The sequence below is a fragment of the Nansenia antarctica genome (assembly GCF_963989245.1).
Source record: "Nansenia antarctica genome assembly, chromosome: 9".
NCBI lineage: Eukaryota > Metazoa > Chordata > Actinopteri > Argentiniformes > Microstomatidae > Nansenia > Nansenia antarctica.
The window spans coordinates 8,952,865-8,974,067 of NC_137679.1; the positions used below are offsets into that span (position 1 = coordinate 8,952,865).

The 21,203-nt window shown below is 43.2% G+C and overlaps 2 protein-coding genes across 2 annotated transcripts in view; one reads left to right on the top strand and one right to left on the bottom strand.

The window, feature by feature from the left end:
* LOC308165156 (transmembrane protein 263) overlaps positions 1-10,963 on the top strand; it is a 29,697-nt gene extending 18,734 nt beyond the window's left edge. Inside the window, exon 3 of the mRNA XM_080539269.1 lies at positions 10,546-10,963. Within this exon, the coding sequence (XP_080395395.1) occupies positions 10,546-10,826 (281 nt within the window). The 3' untranslated portion in view covers positions 10,827-10,963. The remainder of the gene's footprint in view (positions 1-10,545) is intronic.
* Positions 10,964-15,840: 4,877 nt separating this feature from the next.
* On the bottom strand, positions 15,841-17,115 carry chst1 (carbohydrate (keratan sulfate Gal-6) sulfotransferase 1; the record flags this gene model as incomplete). The annotated part of the gene is made up of 1 exon (XM_080539957.1): positions 15,841-17,115. One exon carries the CDS (start codon positions 17,113-17,115, stop codon positions 15,841-15,843), a length of 1,275 nt encoding a protein of 424 aa, XP_080396083.1.
* Positions 17,116-21,203: the final 4,088 nt, after the last annotated feature.

Below are 21,203 nucleotides of genomic sequence, written 5' to 3' on the forward strand. Positions count from 1 at the left end.
TGTAGTGTTCATTTCCTTCTCAACCAGGTCTACACACACACACACGTACATGCGCACGCACACGCACACACACACACACACACACACAGTTATGTGTACTGTTACGGTCAGTCATTGTTCTTGTGTTGAACGTGAATACCTTTACTTGAAGTCATTCTGGAATGTATATTTCTTCTTTCATAGCAGTTTTCCTTCATACTTTTTTTGGCCAGTAATGGCCATGAAATAGGTATTAAATTGGTCTTAGTGGTCTTAATTAGTCCAAAGTGGTCTTTTAAAAAAAGTCTTAAATGTAACTTGATAAAACCTGCAGGAACCCCTGCCCTTAGTTTCGCTCCGTAACTTCAGAGCTGCATATCTGAGAATATCTTAACCTTTTCGTCAGACCATTTGAATGTCATAGTTTTGTAGCATGTATCAGAAGACAAAGTGACATTTTATTAATGACTGTAGAAATTGCCTTGATCTTTCCAGTCTCCTGTCGGAAAGAGCAAAGTGTTTTTTTCCCCCAGAAGGGAAGGGAAGGGAAGGGAGGGAGTGTTATTATTCTTTTGTGTCTGTCTTCTGAAGTTGTTAAACAGGGAGATTCTTTGAAGACGAGCCTGTGGAAGATAAATAATTCAAGAGGTTCTGTGAGGAGGACAATCTTCAGGATGAGAAACTGTGACACTACAACACTGTAATTGCGGCGAGGATCTTACTAGCCTAATTCTAATCCTATAGGTTTGTTTTGATTCATAATGTAGGTCTTACTATTTTTAAGTCTATAGCATGTGGGCTGTGAATAGCAGATTGTAGTTGAGTGACAGGGGTGAGTGATGTTTTTGTCTTGTTTTTTTTCTTGAGAATATTGGTAGTTGCCTGGTAACAAGCGCGAGGGAGTGTAGGTTCGGGGTGTAGAACCTGAAGACAGAGTGTGCTGCATTAAATCAACAACTCAATAGTGGCAAAACAGACTCGGATCCATCAAAACAAGGAATTCACATATTCACACACCTACACACACCTACACACACACACACACACACGCACACACTAATTAAACAGTAATTAACGCTGTTATGATAAATAATTGGAGCGTAGGGGCTTAGAGAGCCTGTCAGGTAGAAGAAGAGAAGGCGAGAATGCCGTAGGTAGTTACAGCAGCAACGCAGGTTTACTATAAGAAGAACATTCTAGAAAGTGTTACCATCTGGTGTGGCTGGTGGCTTTTCGAGGGGAAGTTGTGAGTGTTACTGTAGCGGAGCTATCTTCAGAGCCTCTGAGCAGCTTTTGGAGTGGGAGTGATAATCAGTTGTCAGTTGGGTCTCATGGTCTCATGTAGAGTCATGGAGAATGAGTAACAAGGCTGATGTAAGATTGGTTTTAGTACGGTGTTTGTACATGACACCCGTTGCCCCCCGACTGTTGGTTTTTCTGCACGCCTCCGTCACCCGGCCTGTTTGTCCCTAAGGCAGACAGACTGCTGACTGGATGACCAGCCCAGTGGCTCTGTGGCACTGCAGTCTGCAGGGACTCTCTCTCTCTCACGGTGTTCATCTTTTAGCAGTACAGGCACGGACGCCGCCTGTCAGCAAAGCTCGTTGACCATCCTCTGCTTTGCCCGCAGATATTACAGCTGACTTATGGACCTCTGTGTGCGTGTGCGTGTGCGTGTGCGTATGCGTATGCGTATGCGTATGCGTGTATGTGTATGTGTATGTGTATGTGTATGTGTACGTGTACGTGTACGTGTACGTGTACGTGTACGTGTATGTGTATGTGTATGTGTATGTGTATGTGTATGTGTGTGTGTGTGTGTGTGTGTGTGCGTGTGCGTGTGCGCGTGTGCGTGTGTATATGTCAATAACATATTGATGGAAGTGTGTACTTTAAAAACCCTATTTCTGCGTCTTAGGCAACATTAACAATGAGCTTTCTGAACTCCAAATTCACGGCTAAGCCTCTGGCTAGAGTCATCACCTCAGAACCCAGCAGCCTTGTCTTCCGGAGGACTTCACTGATTAAGACAGAGGAACTGGGCTTCAGTGGCCTGGAGGGAGCAAATGTTCTCCTTCCTCTCCTTCCCTACCTCTCTCCTTCCCCCCCGAAATTAAGCTTGTGCTCTGGGGGCACACGAGGCAGGGGGAGAATCCAAAGCAATTTCGATTAACAGAAATTTGAGGTAAAACAGGGAGTGCTCGTCGCTAGTCGTCACCTCAGTCGCAACATGCTTTACATTTACATTTTACATTTTTGGCATTTAGCAGACGCCTTATTCCAAAGCGACTTACAATCAATACATTTGAATACTAAGCATGTGAATCAGCAGTCCACCATTCGTTGCAGGAAGAGTACTCTAGCTCGGGCCCGGGGCCACTGATAGAAGGAAAAACCTTCTCCCTATTATCGCCTTCTACTAAAACTTATTTTTATTTTTATTTTATTTTATATTTTTACATTCTCGTCATGTACGTGCGCTTTTTAGTTGTGTCTAAGTCTACGCTAAAATGTAGTATTAAAGATAGCCGATTCAATTAATCCATAAACAAGGCATCTGGTGTTTACCATTGTTAGCCCTATAATGTACAACAATTGATAATCATTTATTGTCACCACACTAAGACCACCAGTTTTAATTTTTGTACACTTTTATAGATGGAATCTAGTCTTTAGTCGTTTTGACTAAAATAGCCCTACATTTTAATCCTATTTTTGTTATTTTAATAATAATGTTGTGTAGTTATTGTAAAAATAAAAATAAAAGATGAAAACTATGGGACGTTTCAGTCGACTTAATGTATTTTTCATTTTAATCACATTCCATTTATTGCCTCATTAACCCATAGTGAACATAAATCACTGACTTCCATGTGCGCAAACATATCTTTCCCTGCAAACATATTTTGCTGCATAACATCCTATTGCTCCTTTTCCCAAGAGTCAAATTAACAGAATTTGTGAATAAAGAAAACGTTTATATCTTTGCACTTGATAACATTTCAGGATTTTGATTTTCAAAATCACATCAGGATAAGCTAGTATAAAGCTATTTTGCAGTTTTTCGGCCAACGAGTGGTCGTGTGTAAATAGCAGCTTGAGCATTGTAGAGAGAGGGTTTTGACCCCCGAGGCAGCTCTTATAGTAGATAAAAAAGCCACGGCTGGTGTTAAAGTCCCTGTACATGGCACATACAGGGCAGTTGGCCTGATCATTGCAAAAACAGACTCTGCATTCAGGAGGATCACCTGATCAGCAAGGCACTGCACAGATTCAGTGATATTGATCACAACATTGGTGCTTATTTATTCCAAAGGTGATTCGTAAATAAGATATGTGTAGTCCGTTGCTCAAACTAACCGTCCCTTTCAAACGTGAGATTCTGGAGGTTGGTCGTATTTTCTGGAGGTTGGTCGTATTTTCCCCCAGCAAAAGCTCTCTTCTCCCATGGAAAGTTAATTTGGGCTTGTTTGAATCGACATGATAAAGTAGCCTCTTTTTCTTCTGATAGCAAGCGGGTGCCTGTTTGCGTCAATGATGGGTTTCGGGCCAGTTTGGAGAAAGTTTGCTGAGCAGAAATGGGAGTGGTCATGACTTTAAAATGATCTGTGTATTGTATTCATTTTCCACTAATAACAACATTGCAATGAAAAAGGCTAAACAGCTCTGCAAATATCATGCATGCTTTTGATTAGACCAAGCAAATAACACCTCCAAATACATCTCCAAAAACTCTTATCCAATTATTCTGGTATTCTGAGATAATCTCTTGTCTTATTTCAGTCAACAAAAAAGTGATTTTCGCGTAGTTATCGTCTTTTATGGGTCTATTTAGTAAGCTACCGCCTCGTCTTTTGTCACAGAAAAAAAGGTGTTTGACGAATATTTTCATCATTAATTTCATTGAGGGGGAGTGGTTGGGGTTGGGGTTAACCAGCTATTGTTACCGCCCATTACCTGGCTGTGTGAAGGTGTGAAAAAGAACGAAATCTTTGAAGAGCCTTTTCTCAGGATTGTGATTTCAGGGTTAGCGACTTTCAAATACTACTACAATTTATTTCCGATTTCAATGTATGACGCATCATTTCAAAGCTTACAATCTGTAGTTTAAGATGTAAAAAAAACTGAGAAATGACTTTGCCTACTGGTTGCTCTTTTCACTAGCAGCTGTCACAAATGAACACTGACTCCGAACTCTGTGGACTCTCTGCTGTTTTTTGGTCTTGTTCTCTCAGAGAAGTGTGTGTTTACCCTTGCGGCCTGCCTGTCTGACATCAATTTGAGAGACACTCGACTCTCGTTTCCCACGACCGTTGTCCAAAACAACCCTGCTGCTGAGGTATCGATCTGAAGAGCAGTATGGATATCATTCTCTATTTCAATCCCCATGCCGTGTTGTTTGAACGCTAAGCCCTTGTGTTTGTTGTGAAAGGGGCCTAATCACTGAACATATCCATATGAGGCTGCAGGACAGAGAGAATCAGACTGTTGGTTGGTGGCTCATTAGTGTTCAGTGAAGCGGCAAGTCATAGTCACTTAAACACACAAGATACCGATAACGGCTCAGGAAAGCGAGCCATATTGTCTGTGTGCTATACAGCAAACTGAGACAAATAACAAAAGTCCTGGTTAACATTTTAAGCTGCATGTGTACCTGTCTAGAATCAATTATACGTTTTCACACCACAGTGTGCTCTCAGCGCGGTCGACTAGGCCTATACGGCAGAGCGGATGTGGGGGTAGTCTCTACAGTCTCTCCCCTTCAGCAGGCAGAGCGGGAGTTAGAAGTTGGCTAGAAGCACTAAAAACAGATCTAGGACATCCACCTGTCCCCTTTAGGAAGCAGACTGCGACAGACGAGACTGAGAGAAAATATTCCCATTAAGCAGTTATGAAGTGCTTACTATGCAGAGGGGAAAGTACGTTTCTAGGTTGGTAGATGTGATTACTGTAGAAGTCTCCTTCTTCTTCTGCTCGCGTCCCATCAAGCAGCAGGATAACTAAACTCCTCAAAAAAAGTTCGGAAACGTTATTTCGGTCGGTTATTCCTCCCCTTTAATAATACCAATTGGTATTGTATTTTATATCGTTGGAAATCCTGATTAGTCACCTTTACAACGAGGTACAACTTGTAAGGATCATGCATTCGTGGAATGAGCAACACAGATAAACGTGTGGGTAGCGGCCCAAAAAATGTGACAAAATCCCCTGCAATATTCTTCTGTTGGTATTCATTCTCGTTTTGAAACAACACATATTGGCCATTTTTACACTTTATTCATTTTACATTTTGGTTAATGATTAATGATATAATGATTGGTCAAAGGGATAGGTAGTCTGTACAGACTTATCCCTATATGCTCATAGCCTGGTCTAAGCTGTTATCTGTTTGTGTTATTAGCCAACTCCTACTCATGCTGTTGTTTGTCATTCCAAATGGTGCCCTCTGTGGCGTAGTCGGCAGAGCCTGGCACTAACGATGCTGAAGTTGTGGGTTCAAATCCCGTCGGGGGCCATGTTTACTGAAACATTTATGCACTTACTGCAATGTCAGTTGCTTTGGATAAAAAAGCAACCCTTAAGTTGTGGGGTCGATTCCCACCGGGAGCCATATTTACTGAAAAATGTATGCACTCACTGCAATGTAAGACGCCGTGCAATGTAAGCGTCAGCTAAATGGCATATATAAATTATTTGGCGTGTCAACACGAGTTAGGAGACAGCTAATAGCACAAACAGATCTGGGACAGATCAAGTCAGCCACTTATCCCCTACTAACCCTTTAGTAAGCAGAGTGAGTTGCCCAGACTACGACAGAGTGTCAGACTTAAGAGAAAAGACTCCCATTAATGAGTTATGAAGTGCTTACTATGCAGCGGGGGAAGTATTATTCCTATGTTGGAGAGGGCTTGTTACCCCGGTGCAGCCCATCAAGCGGCAGGAGACATGCTACCACCGGCGGCCTCCCTGTCCGCTCATCAGCTCACATTAAACCCAGTGTGCTAATGGTCCGCCTGGGAGACACGCGGCTGTGAGCTGCAGTCGCTGACTACCTCCTGGTCCCTCACAGGGGGCCAACACTGATGCTGCTGACTCTCTCTCTCTCTCTCTCTCTCTCTCTCTCTCTCTCTCTCTCTTTCTTTTTCTCTGTCTCTGTCTTTGTCTCTACCTCTCTCTCTCGCACATACACACACTCTCTCCACCTCCCTGTCTCTCTCTAACTCTCTCTCTCTCTCTCTACCTCTCTCTCTCTCTCTCGCACATACACACACTCTCTCTCCACCTCCCTGTCTCTCTCTCTCTCTCTCTCGCACATACACACACTCTCTCCACCTCCCTGTCTCTCTCTCTCTCTCTCTCTCTCACACACATACACACACTCTCTCTCCACCTCCCTCTCTCTCTCCCTCTCTCTCTCTCTCTCTCTCTCTACATCTCTCTCGCACATACACACACTCTCTCCACCTCCCTGTCTCTCTCTCTCTCTCTTTCTCTCTCTCGCACATACACACACTCTCTCCACCTCCCTGTCTCTCTCTCTCTCTCTCTCTCTCTCTCTCTCTCTCTCTCTCTCTCTCACACATACACACACTCTCTCTCCACCTCCCTGTCTCTCTCTCTCTCTCTCTACCTCTCTCTCCCTCTCTCTCAGACACACACATTCTCTCTCCACCTCTCTGTCTCTCTCTGTCTCTCTCTCTCCACCTCTCTCTCTCTACCTCTCTCTCTCTCTCTCACACACACATACACACTCTCTCCACCTCTACCTCTCTCTCTCTCTCTCTCTCTCTCTCTCTCTCTCTCACACATACACACTCTCTCCACCTCTCTTTCTCTCTCTCACACATACACACTCTCTCCACCTCTCTCTTTATCTCTCTCTCTCTCTCTCTCTCTCTCTCTCTACCTCTCTCTACCTCTGATTCCCTCACAGTCAGCAGAGCCTGGATAAGCCCTGAGGATGCTATGTACGCCGAGCCTCTGTGTTACAGTGTGAACCGCCATGTAGATATGATATGGTGATACCCTTTAATAGGTTTATGATTTATTGTATTTTTCATTTTTTACGTGATTATTATTTATGGTAAGCATCTACTGTACCTCCCTCAGTGATAATGCTGCTCTCTCAGAGAGAGAGAGAGAGAGAGGGGGGGGTTTATTGGTAATAAGAGCCCATGGATCATTCTAGAGAATGTCTCAGAATAACATAGAGAGAGGAAAGCCTGTTTGGCTTCTCTGTTCAGGAGACAGCAGGAAGGTAATCTGCCGCTCTTCAAAGGTCTCCTTCGTTCAGCGGTCTGTGCCTGTTTCCTCCCTGGTGAACCTACAGTAAGGAAGCAGCTTTATTGGGGTTCCTCAGTGGAACGACAAACTGAACCTGTCCTCAAAAAGCCTCTGTGTTTCAAAGGGATGGCGGGTTGGAAACGGAGAACGTGTCGTGTGTGTCCCTCATATAGATTCACCTGAGAACGTACAGTGCAGCCTAATTTCACACCTGACTTTGTAATAGAAAATCGACACGCTTTAGTGACGCGGGGTTTTGAAATAAGTATGCAAGTCGTTTTTGGGGGGTGAGGGACTGACTAACACCTGGAGTTGTTACCGCAGGGTAAAGACGGAGCTACTTAAACAGTCCTTTATCTATCGAATCTATCTCAGATCGACTCATTTATCTACCAAATTGGGGGCCTAGGGTTAATTGTAGATTCAGCGGCTTCATTTTCTCCCATAAGAAGAAGTTATAAGCAGTGTTTGAGGACTTCACCAGAAAGGACTTTAGCCGTTTATCTTCTGCTGTGGCTATGAATATACTCCTACTCAGAGAGGCAGTTTGACACGACGCTGATGGTGACAACATGAGTAGGAGGTGCAGGTGGGGCTTCTCAGCCTCTGATGAAGAAGTCTGAAACATAGAATGTCGTGACGTTAGAATTATAAGGTTCTATCTGTCAAAATTGAGTTTTTTACATAATCTGATCCATTAGGTGTTTATTAATGCCTGTGTGGTGTTATTTTTAAAATGTCGATTTTTTTTTGTTAGTAATTCATAAAATACAAAGGTTCCATCTCACAAAACATAATGGAATGTAAAAACATTGACGCTCAATATCTCTGAACTACCCTAAACGGAGATAGAACCTTAGAATTCTAAGCTCACGATCGATGTGGTGTCTGCCAACACACTAACACACACAAGAACAGATAATAGACTACAGTGTGTCATGATGCTTGCATTCCTTGGCCTAGATATACTAGGATACAGTATCTTCATTTATTTCTGTTGAAACAGGTAATAGAGGCTTCTTGTTAGTTCACCAGCAGATGAGGACAGCCAGAAAGAGGCTGATTGGTCAAAGGGATAGGTAGTCTATAGGCTTAATTCCTATATGCTATATAAATGCTAAATGCTAAATGGACTGACTTATATAACGCCTTATTCCAAAGCGCTTTACAACGGCCTCTCATTCACCCATTCACACACCAATGGCGGCAAGCTGCCATGCAAGGCGCCGGCCCGCTCACTGGGAGCAATTTGGGGTTCAGTCAGTGTCTTGCCCAAGGACACTTCGACACGTGGCCAGCCGGGGCTCAAACCGCTGATCTGCCAACCTTGCGATCATTAGACGCCGGCTCTACCTCTTGCGCCATAGCCACCCCATATGCTGATAGCGTGCGTGGTCCCCTCAGATCGTGTTCTTAGCCAAATTCTATTACCGTCTTTGTCATTCCAAATGGTTTGGCACGTCAGTTCGGAAAGTTCGGAATCGGCTAAAAGTACAAACAGATCCGGGGACAACCAGACTAATAGGCTGAACTTTCAGGTCGAGGAGCTTGTCATCTGAATGTTGCCGGTGACAGTCCTCGTCTGATTGGGCTTTGCCCTTGCAGAGGAAGGGGGAAGACACAGCCAATAACGACGGTTACTGAACTGTCTGTCACTGTGTAAAAAAGAAAAAGGCTTGATGTGAAAAACTCGACCTTGGCTTGGGTTAAGTGTCTCTATCTCTCTCTCCCACACACCCTAACTAAGTACATTAGCGAATGCTTGTGTTGTCAAGCAGCATGAAGGCAGGAAGGGGGAGAAAAAGGGGCTGGGATGGCATACAAAGCTGTCACCTCGATGTTCTGCTCGGTTTGAGAGGAGAGAATATATATCACCGTGTCAAATCATGTAAGGACGTAACAGGGACTGCTTTATCAGCCCTGCTGGGAGGAACAGGGACTATAGCGAGGGAAATGGAAAGAGTCGGGGGTGAGAGAGGGAAGAGGGAGGCGGTCGTTAAGGCCTGTTTACTGCACAGTGAAGCCACCGCCTGGATTCGCCCCCAAAAATGATGATGCATTAATCAGACGATGAATATGACGACGGTAAACGTTTAAGACATTTATTAGCATGGTACAACACTCTGGAGAGTGCTAATATAAGTTCAAGGACCTATCTCTTATCTCTCTCTCTCCTTCCTTCCCTTTGTCGCCTTCTCTCTCCATCTGCCTCTCTCTCCACCTCTCCCTCCTTCCTTCCACCCACTCCTCCTCTTTTCCTCCCTACAAGCCCACTCTTCCCCCTTCCCTTCCCTATTTTCTCATGAGGTTTTGTGTTAAAAGCTTTTTATAAATATTTGATCCCACTTTTTAAAACCACATTGAGTCATTCGGGTGTTGCGTGGTATGGAGCTCAATCTCAAAGTCAGGTTTACAATGGGAACAATCATGGACGGTCCATTGTTACATGTCAGCGATTTTGAGCTATGTTTCCACTTGTAAGCTATTTTGGGTGGTAGTTTCAATGAAAGTGCCTCCGGTTGTTTTATATTGTGCAGAGAAAAATTGTCTGCACCTTCATGATCTCACAGATGGTTTGGCAATTAGATCAGAGACAGTATGAAACAGAAACAGTATTGAACTTTACGTTCAGCGAGTCCCCGTGTAGACCTAAGGTGGCTAGGCTTTACACTGTATCAAACCCGGAATATGTAATTCAATGAGCGATGCAGTCAAGGACCAATTTAACATTTCCTCTACAAGACCTCTATAAGTAATTCAGTGAATAATTCATACTTACTTCCATATGTAAACATGGCGATACATGGCGATATGAAACATTAATCCCTGTGTTTGAGAACTTTGACTCTGAGGGACCGTTCTGAAAACATGGGGGGAAAATAAGGGCAGTCGACAGTAGAATGATGTGGTAGTCCCGTTTGTTTCTCGGAGGCACTGGAAAGGTCACCTACTTTTGTTTTTCTCTGTCAAGAGGAAGAGTGATGGAAAGTCTCCCAGGCAACTCTCAGATACATGTATTTAACTGCATGTTCTCTCTCTCTCTCTTTTCTTTCTCTCTCTCTCTCTCTGTCTCTCTCTCTCTTTTCTTTCTCTCTCTCTCTCTTCTCTTCTCTGTCTCTCTCCCTCTCTCTTTTCTCTCTCTCTCTCTCTCTCTTCTCTCTGTCTTTTCTTTCTCTCTCTCTCTCCCTCTCTCTCTCTCTTCTCTCTCTCTCTCTCTCTCTCTCTCTCTCTCTCTCTCTCTCTCTCTCTCTCTCTCTCTCTCTCTCTCTCTCTCTCTATCAGAACTGGTAAAGGACCACCCAAAGACGGAGGCAGGTGTGATCTGGAGGGTCGGCGGCGGTCTCTTCAACATGACCCGGGGCGCCGTGGGGGCCACGCTGGGGGGCGTGGCCTGGGTCGGCTGCAAGAGCTACGAACTCACCAAGACGGTGGTCATCAGCGTCCCGGCCGCCGGAGTGGGATTGGTCAAGGGCAGTGTTTCCGTGGTGACGGGAGGAGTCGGGGCGGTAGGGTCCGCAGTGGTTAGCAAAGTCACACCAAAGAAGAAGGACAAATCTGACTAGGACACCCAACCCAACGCCCCTCCCCCCCCTCGTTTCTATGGTTTCTGTGTGCTTATTTGTCTGCTAGAGTATACAGTGTATTATGGCTACACCTGGTCTCTACGGGAGCCATTCAGAGGTGGGTTTTGTGATATACAGTACCAGTCAAAGGTTTGGACACACTTCACCGTTCAGTCGTATGGGAAAGTGTGTCCGAACTTGTAGTGTACTTTAGAATGTTTGAACACACTGCCGAGGTACCAGTATACTCTAATTGCCAGTGATCTCATGGCTTTTCTGATTGATGTGGGAGGGAGGGAGGGAGGGAGGGAGGGAGGGAGGGAGGGAGGGAGGGAAGGAAGGAAGGAGAGAAGGGAAGGGCAGGGCATATAGTAGATGGAGCACGTCTGCTGAGAGAGAGAGAGAGAGAGAGAGAGAGAGAGAGAGAGAGAGAGAGAGAGAGAGAGAGAGAGAGAGCTTGTTGAATATGGTGTTGTCAATAGTCATCTTCCACAACATATTGATAGATGAACATTCATTGACTGATCGGCAACATCAACATCAGTAAGGGCACCTTTAAGCTTTTCTCAAAGAATCACATCAAATCAAATCTGCTGTGTGCTGGTAGGCAAACTGGTAGTAGTCGCTCTATGAGTAGAGGGCTGCAAGGGAATTCTCCTGGCTACACAGTGTCCAGGTTTTTTACCTTTGCCTGCTTGCATCCTCTGTCAGTATGTGAAGCGCATTGAGTCGCATCTTGCGCTCAATGCGCTCTACAAATACAACTTGATTTGATTTGATTTGATTATGATTTCTCAAAGAATAAAGTTATTTTGTTTGCGATTCTTTCCGTTTTGTGGTGAAAGGAGGAGTGTCTTTGGAATGATGAAATACCAAGAAGTATTGTGAAAAGTATAAAGAACACAACTGAGTTTTCAGCTGTTTAGGCACGATCGGATAATACACGACTAGATTGTGTATGTGAATCCTATTGATAGAGACCAGATAGAAACAGACCTTGGTTTGAGCCTTGTTTCCCTTGGGAAAGACTTGAGTTGCAGTGAATTTGATGTGGGTCTCCTTTTTTTTTTTACTTGTATTTTGTATTTTACGGCAGGTAAGGGATAGTATTCTTGTTTCATGATGAATTGGAGAAATCAAATAAAGCTTGCAAAATTGCATAGAAGATGGATAGTCTTGCTCAATACGTTTTTTTGTATACATGATGTTACACCGCCGGAAGCCCTGAGCTGTTTAGATTAAACGCCATTTCACCATCAAGGGATCACATGTACAAAGTCGAGACATGCGATCAACTTTCATGTCATTCACTTGTGTGGACTTCTTTACTCCAATGTACATTTATGTGCCTACATACATACATTAGATACAGTAAGTACTGATAGTTGACACTGACACACAGTACAAGTGCACACTTGTACACTCAAGAAGACACTTTTTCTTTTCTTGTTTGAATCCCGTCTTTTTCCTCCATCTTGTTTACATACAGTATAGTACATTACATGTAGGTCTGTATTGTCCATTATAGTGTGACTGTAAAGGTAGACCGATATCCTTTTTTTGTGTGTGTGTGTGTGTGTGTGTGTATTTGACTGTCACTGTGAGTTCATTTTAATTTGAAATATAAAAAGAGCATGTTTTGGCTTTGTTTTCCCTGAGCTCTTATTGTATGCATTGCATGCTTCAACTTCGAATACTTTCCAACACACAATATACTGCGCCACTTCTATTATTACAATCCTTGCCTGTATCTCATTTTTATGCTTGTTTTTCCCTCTCTGTCTTTTTATTGCTTCCCTCTGCACATTACTCTGTTAGCTAATGCGCCTTGGTTAGAGACTCTGTTACCATAAACTGGACTTTTAAGACCGAGTAGATTTTGTCTATTATAGAACTATTTTTGCAAAATTGATGCTGTATTCTATAAATAAAGCAACTCTGTATTTTAATTCGGTTTGGTGTGTTTTTCCATTTCCTTGCTAGATGACACTGCTATGTTTATTCTAAAGAATACTGGAGCAATCTGTTGGAGGGCAAACAGACATATTTAAGATGTTGTGATCTTAGAATTATACGGTTCTATCTCCGTTTAGGGTAGTTCAGAGATATTGACCGTCAACGTTTTTACATTCCATTATGTTTTGTGAGATGGAACCTTTGTATTTTATTAATTATTAACTCAAACATGTCAACATTTTTTAAAAATAACACCACACAGGCATTAATAAACACCTAATGGATCAGATTATGTAAAAAACTCAATTTTGACAAAAATTGAGATAGAACCTTATAATTCTAACGTCACGATGTATGTGCCAAGACAATGATGAATTAGACCAATAGACAACACTCTTTGTCAGCATTCCACAGTGTCGGTCTGTATGATAATCAACCACTATCTCTTCAGACACTCTTTACCTTCACCTTTACACTTTCTACCTCCAAATATAGCCAAATTCATGTACTAAATATACATTTCCTCCTTAATAATCAACCGGATTCTTAACTAGTTACTCCACTGGTGAGGGTGTTGCTACCTCACTACTTTCACACTTAAAAGTAAGGTTCTAACAGATGCTGACGATATAGATGATTCTCCTGTATTCCTGACCTTTTCACAGAGAGAGAGGGATAGTGGCTGTTTCCAATACATGACATACTATGCAGTACAATTAACCATGGCAACAGCACATACGGTGTAGTCCATCATGTCAACATGAGACTCTCACTCTGAGGCGGGTGGGTTTTGGATAATGGTAGGCGTACAGTATGTGTAACACATGTTTGACATCAATTACTCTACGCAAACTAATTGTATAAGAACATTATCAATGTTAGCAATAAACTACAGTCAGACTTGTTCATTATGTTTGTATACATGTGTACGTAGGATTGACAAGATGTACTTGATGCCTGTTATTATCCATTACATGTTAAGAGAGTAGTACAGTGCTGTACACCTACTAGGAACTAACGTTTATCTCCAGTGTTCTCATCATGAATGACCATGACTTGAGTTCCAAGTGGTGTATTATGGGTCGCTTAGACCAGGGTCATTCCATTAGTAATTGATGACAGATACACAACTCAGGTTATTAGTTAAACCAAGGATAGAGCTGTATGACAGCCACTGCCATGTACAAGCATGTATTCAACGTGAGAACAGACTGTTCTCTAGATCCATTCCTGCTTAGTCATCTGCTGAAGTGGGGTTGGGAAGACACATGGATAATTAGAGGAAAATGTTTCTAAAAAAGCAAGAGGGAGGGAATGAAATCCTGAGGGCGTTTGCTGTGGCAGAAAGCTATAGTACCGTAATCTGATTTGCTCATTTGCGCTTGGCTCGTCGCTCGCTCCCCCCAAAATTACACTTGTATTGGCAAGGTTAAGATGTTGAGGGATCACAGTCATTACTCCAAATTGAGAGGGAGGCGTCTCTATTTGATTCACTCTCATTTGTCCGGATGATGATACTCGATCAAGTTCACTTTACCTGAGATTCTGTCTGTTCTACGGAACCTTTACCTGAGATTCTGTCTGTTCTATGGAACACGAGCGTCAAAAGTCACACCATTGGATGGTTGTCAAAGATACGGTACATACTGTATGTATCACGTCTGAAAAGTTGACGTACAGTCAATTGTCTTAGAGACAACAGAGTGCGACCATAGGGCTTTAGGTTGCTGCCTCAGCGCACGGGTTTAATAGATAATAGATGAAAAGTCAAAAAGTTGAGGTGGCCTATACAGGATATGAATTATGGAGAAGAGGGAATATTTTGAGCAGCAGCATTGTGCAACAGACATAATCTGTTTCAGAGTAGTAACCTAGACCCAAATGAAACAGTGTTATTGAGCAGTAAAGAACTACAATCTACCAATGACAACCACTCAACATGTCAGAGAACAGGCTAAAGGGACAATTATAGCGTAGTTCGGTTCACTGTATAAATTGCAAAAAAAAAAGAGCCATAATACCAGAGGAAATCCAACTATGTTAATGTGAAGAGGGTAGTTTACTCCGTAACAGCTTTGTCCATGACTAATCTGCAGCTGCAGCTGTATCCTATTAGCTACCCCAGGTCATCAATGCAGGGCATGAAACTCAAATTAAACACCTCCATGATATGCGGAAGACCAGGTCTATAGTCTGCCAAATGGATACTGTATCATGGTCACTCATCTTTTGTTGGATCTGACACCCCTCATATAACACGGAAACAACATTATTAAGATGGACTGTGACACCCTTCCATACTGAAACAGCATTATTAAGATAGACTGACACCCTTCCATACTGAAACAGCATTATTAAGATAGACTGACACCCTTCTATACTGAAACAGCATTATTAAGATAGACTGACACCCTTCTATACTGAAACAGCATTATTAAGATAGACTGACACCCTTCTATACTGAAACAACATTATTAAGATAGACTGACACCCTTCTATACTGAAACAACATTATTAAGATAGACTCTGACACCCTTCCCTACTGAAACAACATTATTAATTATTAAGATAGACTGCAACATTCACATTTTTATTGCACAGTTGTCATCATACATCTCAGCATTTCAATCAGGTATTGTTACTATTACGTACGTTTTCTCCGAACAACATTGTAGGTCCAGTTATGTGATGTACAAATGATTTAACATTCACTTTTGTCAATGCAACAGCCAGCATTCAGGAATCTTTAATTAGGTGGTGCTTAAGTTAATGTAGGCTCATGTCACTTAAGTTAACATTGACATCTCTTTAAAATCACTACACATCAATACTGCGAATCTCTAAAACAGCATCCCCCCAAAATAATGTTTTTCTTGTGCTGTTCTGTACTGTTATGTAATGTGATGATTTATTGTTACCATAGGAGAGAGTCTTCAAGGTTCCGGAGGTTTTTAGTAGTGCAAAGTCTGAGAAAAGAGAATTTTTAAGGCAACAATATAAATATATCAAAAATAGTTGTGCGTTCGTTGATATAGAGAGAGACCCTTTTTTTTTTTTGCTATAAAAACGATACAAAAGTTTTCTCCTCGATGAGAGTGAGAGACAAATTTTTCAGCTCCTCTGGAGAACTGACAGTCTTATAGCCCAGTTCCTTGAGAATGTGCTGACACACTGTTTGCGTGTAATCAACCATGTCATAAGACAATTTCAGCCTCCAGCTCTCCGCGTTGGCCGCAGAGTCCCTCACCGTGCCGTATTTATGCTTGGCTGACACGTCGTTACTTCCTCTCGTGTTATTCTGGATCCATTCCCCCACGTTCTTGTCCATGGGCAGACCCAGGTAGTCGTAGATCTCCTTGGTCTTCTGGAGGGGGTTCCTGGCCAGGTCCTCGTACCTCACCAGCATGTACCTCCCTCGGAGCCAGGGGGGCCTGCTTAGGCCCGTGGAGACCGAGCTCAGGAAGTCCTCGCAGACCATCGACAGCTGGGTGAGGTCCAGGTTGTAGGGCCTCCGGCCCGTGGCCCTCCAGATCCTCCACAGGCGGTAGGTGTCCCGGAAGGTCTCGATACGGGAGGCTAGGATCCCCCTTGGGTCCCTCACCAACTGGATGACTTTTAAATTGAGCCTGGGGTCTTCCACCAAGGCCCGGAGGTCACTGACCTCCGGTATACGCACCGTCTTAATCGCCACGTGCCGCCTCTCTCTGCACTCGTCCGCCGCCAGGGTCATGTTTAGAGAGGCGCACTTCCTGACGCACTCCCCCTCGTCGATGTTCACCTGACTGGGGCCGAACGCGTCGCACACGGGCAACGAGCACAGCGCTTTGCTGGCCCCTCTCCGGAACAGTTTGTCCGTGGTGTGATTGGCCGGCTGGGGCTTGATGTAGCTCTCCAGGAAGTAGAGGTCACAGTCGTACAGGCTCCTGAGCAGGTCGCGGCTGGCCCCCAGCATGACCCGGCGGTCCCCGGCGTTGCGGCTGTGGGAGAGGCGGGGGATCAGGGTGGTCTGGACGTGGTAGAGGGGCTCGAACAGGTAGAACACGTCCTGGTGCTGGTTGAACAGCTGACCCACGAACGAGGAGCCGCTGCGGGTGGTGGCGAGGATGAGGACGTGGGTCTTCTTGGAGGCGTTGTAGGGGGTGAAGTAAGGGTAGTCGTCACAGCTCCGGTCAAAGGACGACTCGGCATCCGGGCCTATGCCCATGCCGCAGTTCAGGGGGTTGGAGACCGGGCACATTTGGAAGGGCTTGGCTGTGAAGGTCCTGATGGCCGTGTACTGGATCGCTATGGACGCTAAGGCTAACAGAATCACAGCCTTCCAGGAACATTGCATGGCTGGATAACTTCATCTAGACGACGCAGTCTGATCAGATCCTGACAAAGGGAGAACAGAGAGAGAGAAATGGGGATTAGCACACTCATAACGATTAGCACGCTGTAGTATAGCCGCAGGGACAACTAAGCAGCAAAGATTGCCGTATGCAAAACTGAAATTGTATAAAGAATTCTTAAGTACATTTTGTGCCAATTTATGAAATTGTTGAGATTAAATGTACAATGAGTACCGTTTTTTCTCTCACATAATGTACATGTTTTCTGTTATAGAATCACAGAGTTACAGTAGTCCTTGATACAATGAAACAGACCCAGGTGTTGATTGTTTTGTTTTTGGTGTAGTTTTTGTCTTTCGTTTTTCCTCTTTATTTCAGCAGACACGACATTTTTTAGCTTCACTTTCTTGAGATCGCCACGGGCAGTGGGTTTACTACAGTAGAGTCAATCAAATAGAATTCATCAAAACATTTCCCTAGTCATGTCACTGAGGTGGATAATGCATTTTGTATATGTAAAATGACTAGGTTTACATTCATCAAAGGCTACCTACATTCACCATGCCTTTCCTAAATGGCTTTCTTTCCTCGCCTTTTGCATACAATGCAAAAAAAGGTGACTAAAATACAAACACTTGTTTTCAAAATGTTGTTCCATGCATACCGTAACTGTCCGGCACCAACAGAATAAGAACAAGCTGTTGATTATGTATTAATTCAATGCATAATAATAAGGGTCTCTGGATGCCCATCCCTCAGACCTCACGATGAGTAACGACTGACTGGCGGCACCTGTAGAAAAGCGTCCAGTAACGTCTCCACATCAGGTCTCTGGCACAGGATTGATATGACAGCGAACAATTGACGACAGCGCGCTGAGATCTGATTTACCGCAGTGCAACAGAATACGCTCTCATTCGAAGATGAGTAGCTTACACAAATAGCCGAGACGTCTAGCCGTAGGATATGGCTTATCTTGTCACACTTTTAATTACTTAAAAATCAGGGGTATGCATGTATGGAAATGTTTATTTTTATTGATGTAAAAACACGCAGCAAAAATACGTCTTAAATGACTACTACTAATAATAATAATACCTAAACTGATAAAGAAGGAAGCGGACTTTTCTTACCTCACAACTACACAGGTGCGCATTAGAATTAGAAACACCATAGACGAGTACTAATAACGGATCCCAACGTCGTCACAAACCCAGTGTATTATTATCGGACTATAATAAAAAAAAACATTCCCGAGGTAAAAGCTGCCCCGTTTCTTTCCCCCGCAGACATCAAAACGAAGAAGCCCGAGAGAAGGAATTCAGAGTCCGGATGAGACAGTGTTGTACACGGAGGAGGAGGATATCATAGTAGCAGAAATAAGTCGAAAGTCCAAGACACAGCGGGGCGAAATAGATTAGCGCGACGCGGGATGATGCTGCAGCTTTCGCGGTTACAATCCAGACTAGACTGAGTTCCTCCTGCACGGTGCGCCTGTGTGTGTGCAGGCTGGTGGCTTGGCTGTGTGTGTCTCTGTATGTGTGTGTGAGGTGTGCCAAGCAGCAGAGTCTTATCTGGACCACTCCAAAGCCCAAACCTCCTCTACATACATCCTTTCAACCCCCCCCTCCTCCATCCCTGCTGACGCGGCGGGGGGAATCGATAATAAAAAAAGAAGCATTCACTTGTATGGTGAGAAGAAGAACATATCTTATATTGACTAAAAACATTAAAACGTTCGTTTTTAACCCTTTTTTATGCTTTGTTTGTTTATTAATTAATTATGTAATTTGTGTTTCATTTATTCCTTTTTTTTATCATTAGGCTACATAGTCACACATGAGACCATGACGTCCATTACTTTAATTAATTAGTGTTACGCTCCTTTGAGGATGATCATGAATACAAAAATATCTGCAGAGCAGGGTGGACAGAAAGGGTGGACAAGGGTGAACAACAATTTTTGTCCCCCCCAACTTTTTTATCCAAGAGATTGCATTCAAAAGCGAAATGTATGAAACAAGAAAGAGTCCACAACAGAGGCCATGGCTCTAATAGACTATGCCTTTAGGGAGGCATAGAATCTTTCACTATAGCCAGCATTCATAGAGGAACACTTTTGGCTCAAAACACTGCTGAACAGAGTTGCGTTTGCAAATCAAGATTCATTCACATTGAACAATTCCTCCAACTCCCCTTTCTCACAGAATCAGGCCTCTCATTGATTCGCAGTTTTCAATTGAATATACAGTAGCTGGCATCCGCCCACTGCTCAATAGAGTTGAATAAAGATGCAAATACAATGTGCAACCTTGAGTTAAGGTGCCTTGCCTTGGGAATTCAGAGTCTCAAAGCTCATCTTTAGTGAGTTTCTTGGTGGTAGAAAAAGACAGTGTGTGCCGTGCTTTGAAATAAAACAGCCTTAACCTGAATCAATATTGAATAAGTCCAGAACCCTGACCATGACCCAGGCACCAACAACAGAGACCTCAAGTATATTCAGCAGGGATGAGAGTGAGACACGAGACACATTAAAATACTCCAAATTAAACACAGAGCATTGAGGCGTTGACTACATTGTGTGCACGAGAATTCGAGCATCACTGACCACCCTCTGAAGCGGGGAGTACAATATGATATATTACATTTACAATGTCCATTGTCACACGGCGGATGCTGTTTTTGATGACACAGGAGTATGAGAGAGACAGAAACCAATTTCCACTTTTAATCATCTGTCTCCTGGATAGAAATGAATCATCGGTTCTGGTCGTACCATTATGTCTCGCAAAATATGAAAATATGATAACAGTGCTTTAAGTTTCCTATTTCAGTTTGATGGCAGCTGCTCTGAAAATAGCTCTGGGTCCAACAGTAGGATTAGTGTGTACAGTTACAGTATACAGTATAGTGGTGAGTCTGTGTCGTGTAATGCAAACCCATGGATGGCATTGTTCTGGAGGGCCTTCATACATTCTACTGATTATTGAGATCATAGTGCACTGATTGGAGAAATCTGAAGATGAACGCTCCTCTTTGTTCTCCTTGTTATTCTAATTTTTCTATCTCTTTGTGACGAATGGGATGAACTATGTTAATGAAAAAATCAGGTTCTTTTTAGAAGAAATTGCATTAGTTGGTTGGATGGTTTTAAATGCAAATTGGCTGTGCAAAGATGCGGATGTTAGAAAGGTTCCCAGATACACAATTTGATTGTTAATTGGATTCTCGGATTCAAACAATAACTAAGCGTCCCGTCCCCTTCCTCACTTATTTGGTAAACAACTATGGGATGGAGCTGGAGAAATATAACCGCTCTTAAATACATGGATGGACCTGTGGATGAAAGGACTGATGGTATATGAGTCAAAACCCACCTCTTCAAGCTCGCCTTCACCAGTTAACCCTCTCCCCCTCCCCTTCCCATGTGTCCCCAGCACTACCTCAATTAGGCCCCTATACTTTCTTCTATTTACCTTTTGTTTATTTTTATTATTACTACTCTATCTTTTCAGTTTGTAAAGTGTCTTTGAGTTGTTATTATTATTATTATCAGATGAAAATGTTAGTTTTAGCCATGTTGTGAAGCTATACTGTGTTTGTTTAAATGACAGTGTTTACAAATAATGGGGTGAAACAAGCGTATAGGGTTCTGATAGGGTAAGACAGTTGAACTAAGGTGTTTAGGTATTTATATGAAGATTCTTGATTCTTCAAGAATTAATCGTTATAGTATATCAATACATTAAAAAATCAATAAAGTCAGAATATGGGTGTACCAATCCCAGATTGCCGCAGTGCATGTCGTAGGCCTACTGCATAACATCTCAATGGATGTGCTTGTCAGTTCATAGGAAGATATTGTGGATGTAAAACTCTCTGTTTTCCATACTGTCCTGGCTCCCCGCTGGTGGAACGAGCTTCCCACTGCTGTCATGACTGCAGAATCACTCCCTATCTTCCGCCGGAGACTGAAGACCCATCTCTTCAGGCTACACCTTAACTGTCCCTCCTGAGACATCTACTTCCCCCTCTACCCCCCTTGCACAGTTTCGCTACTGTAAAAAAAGAATAGAAAAAAAAGAAACTT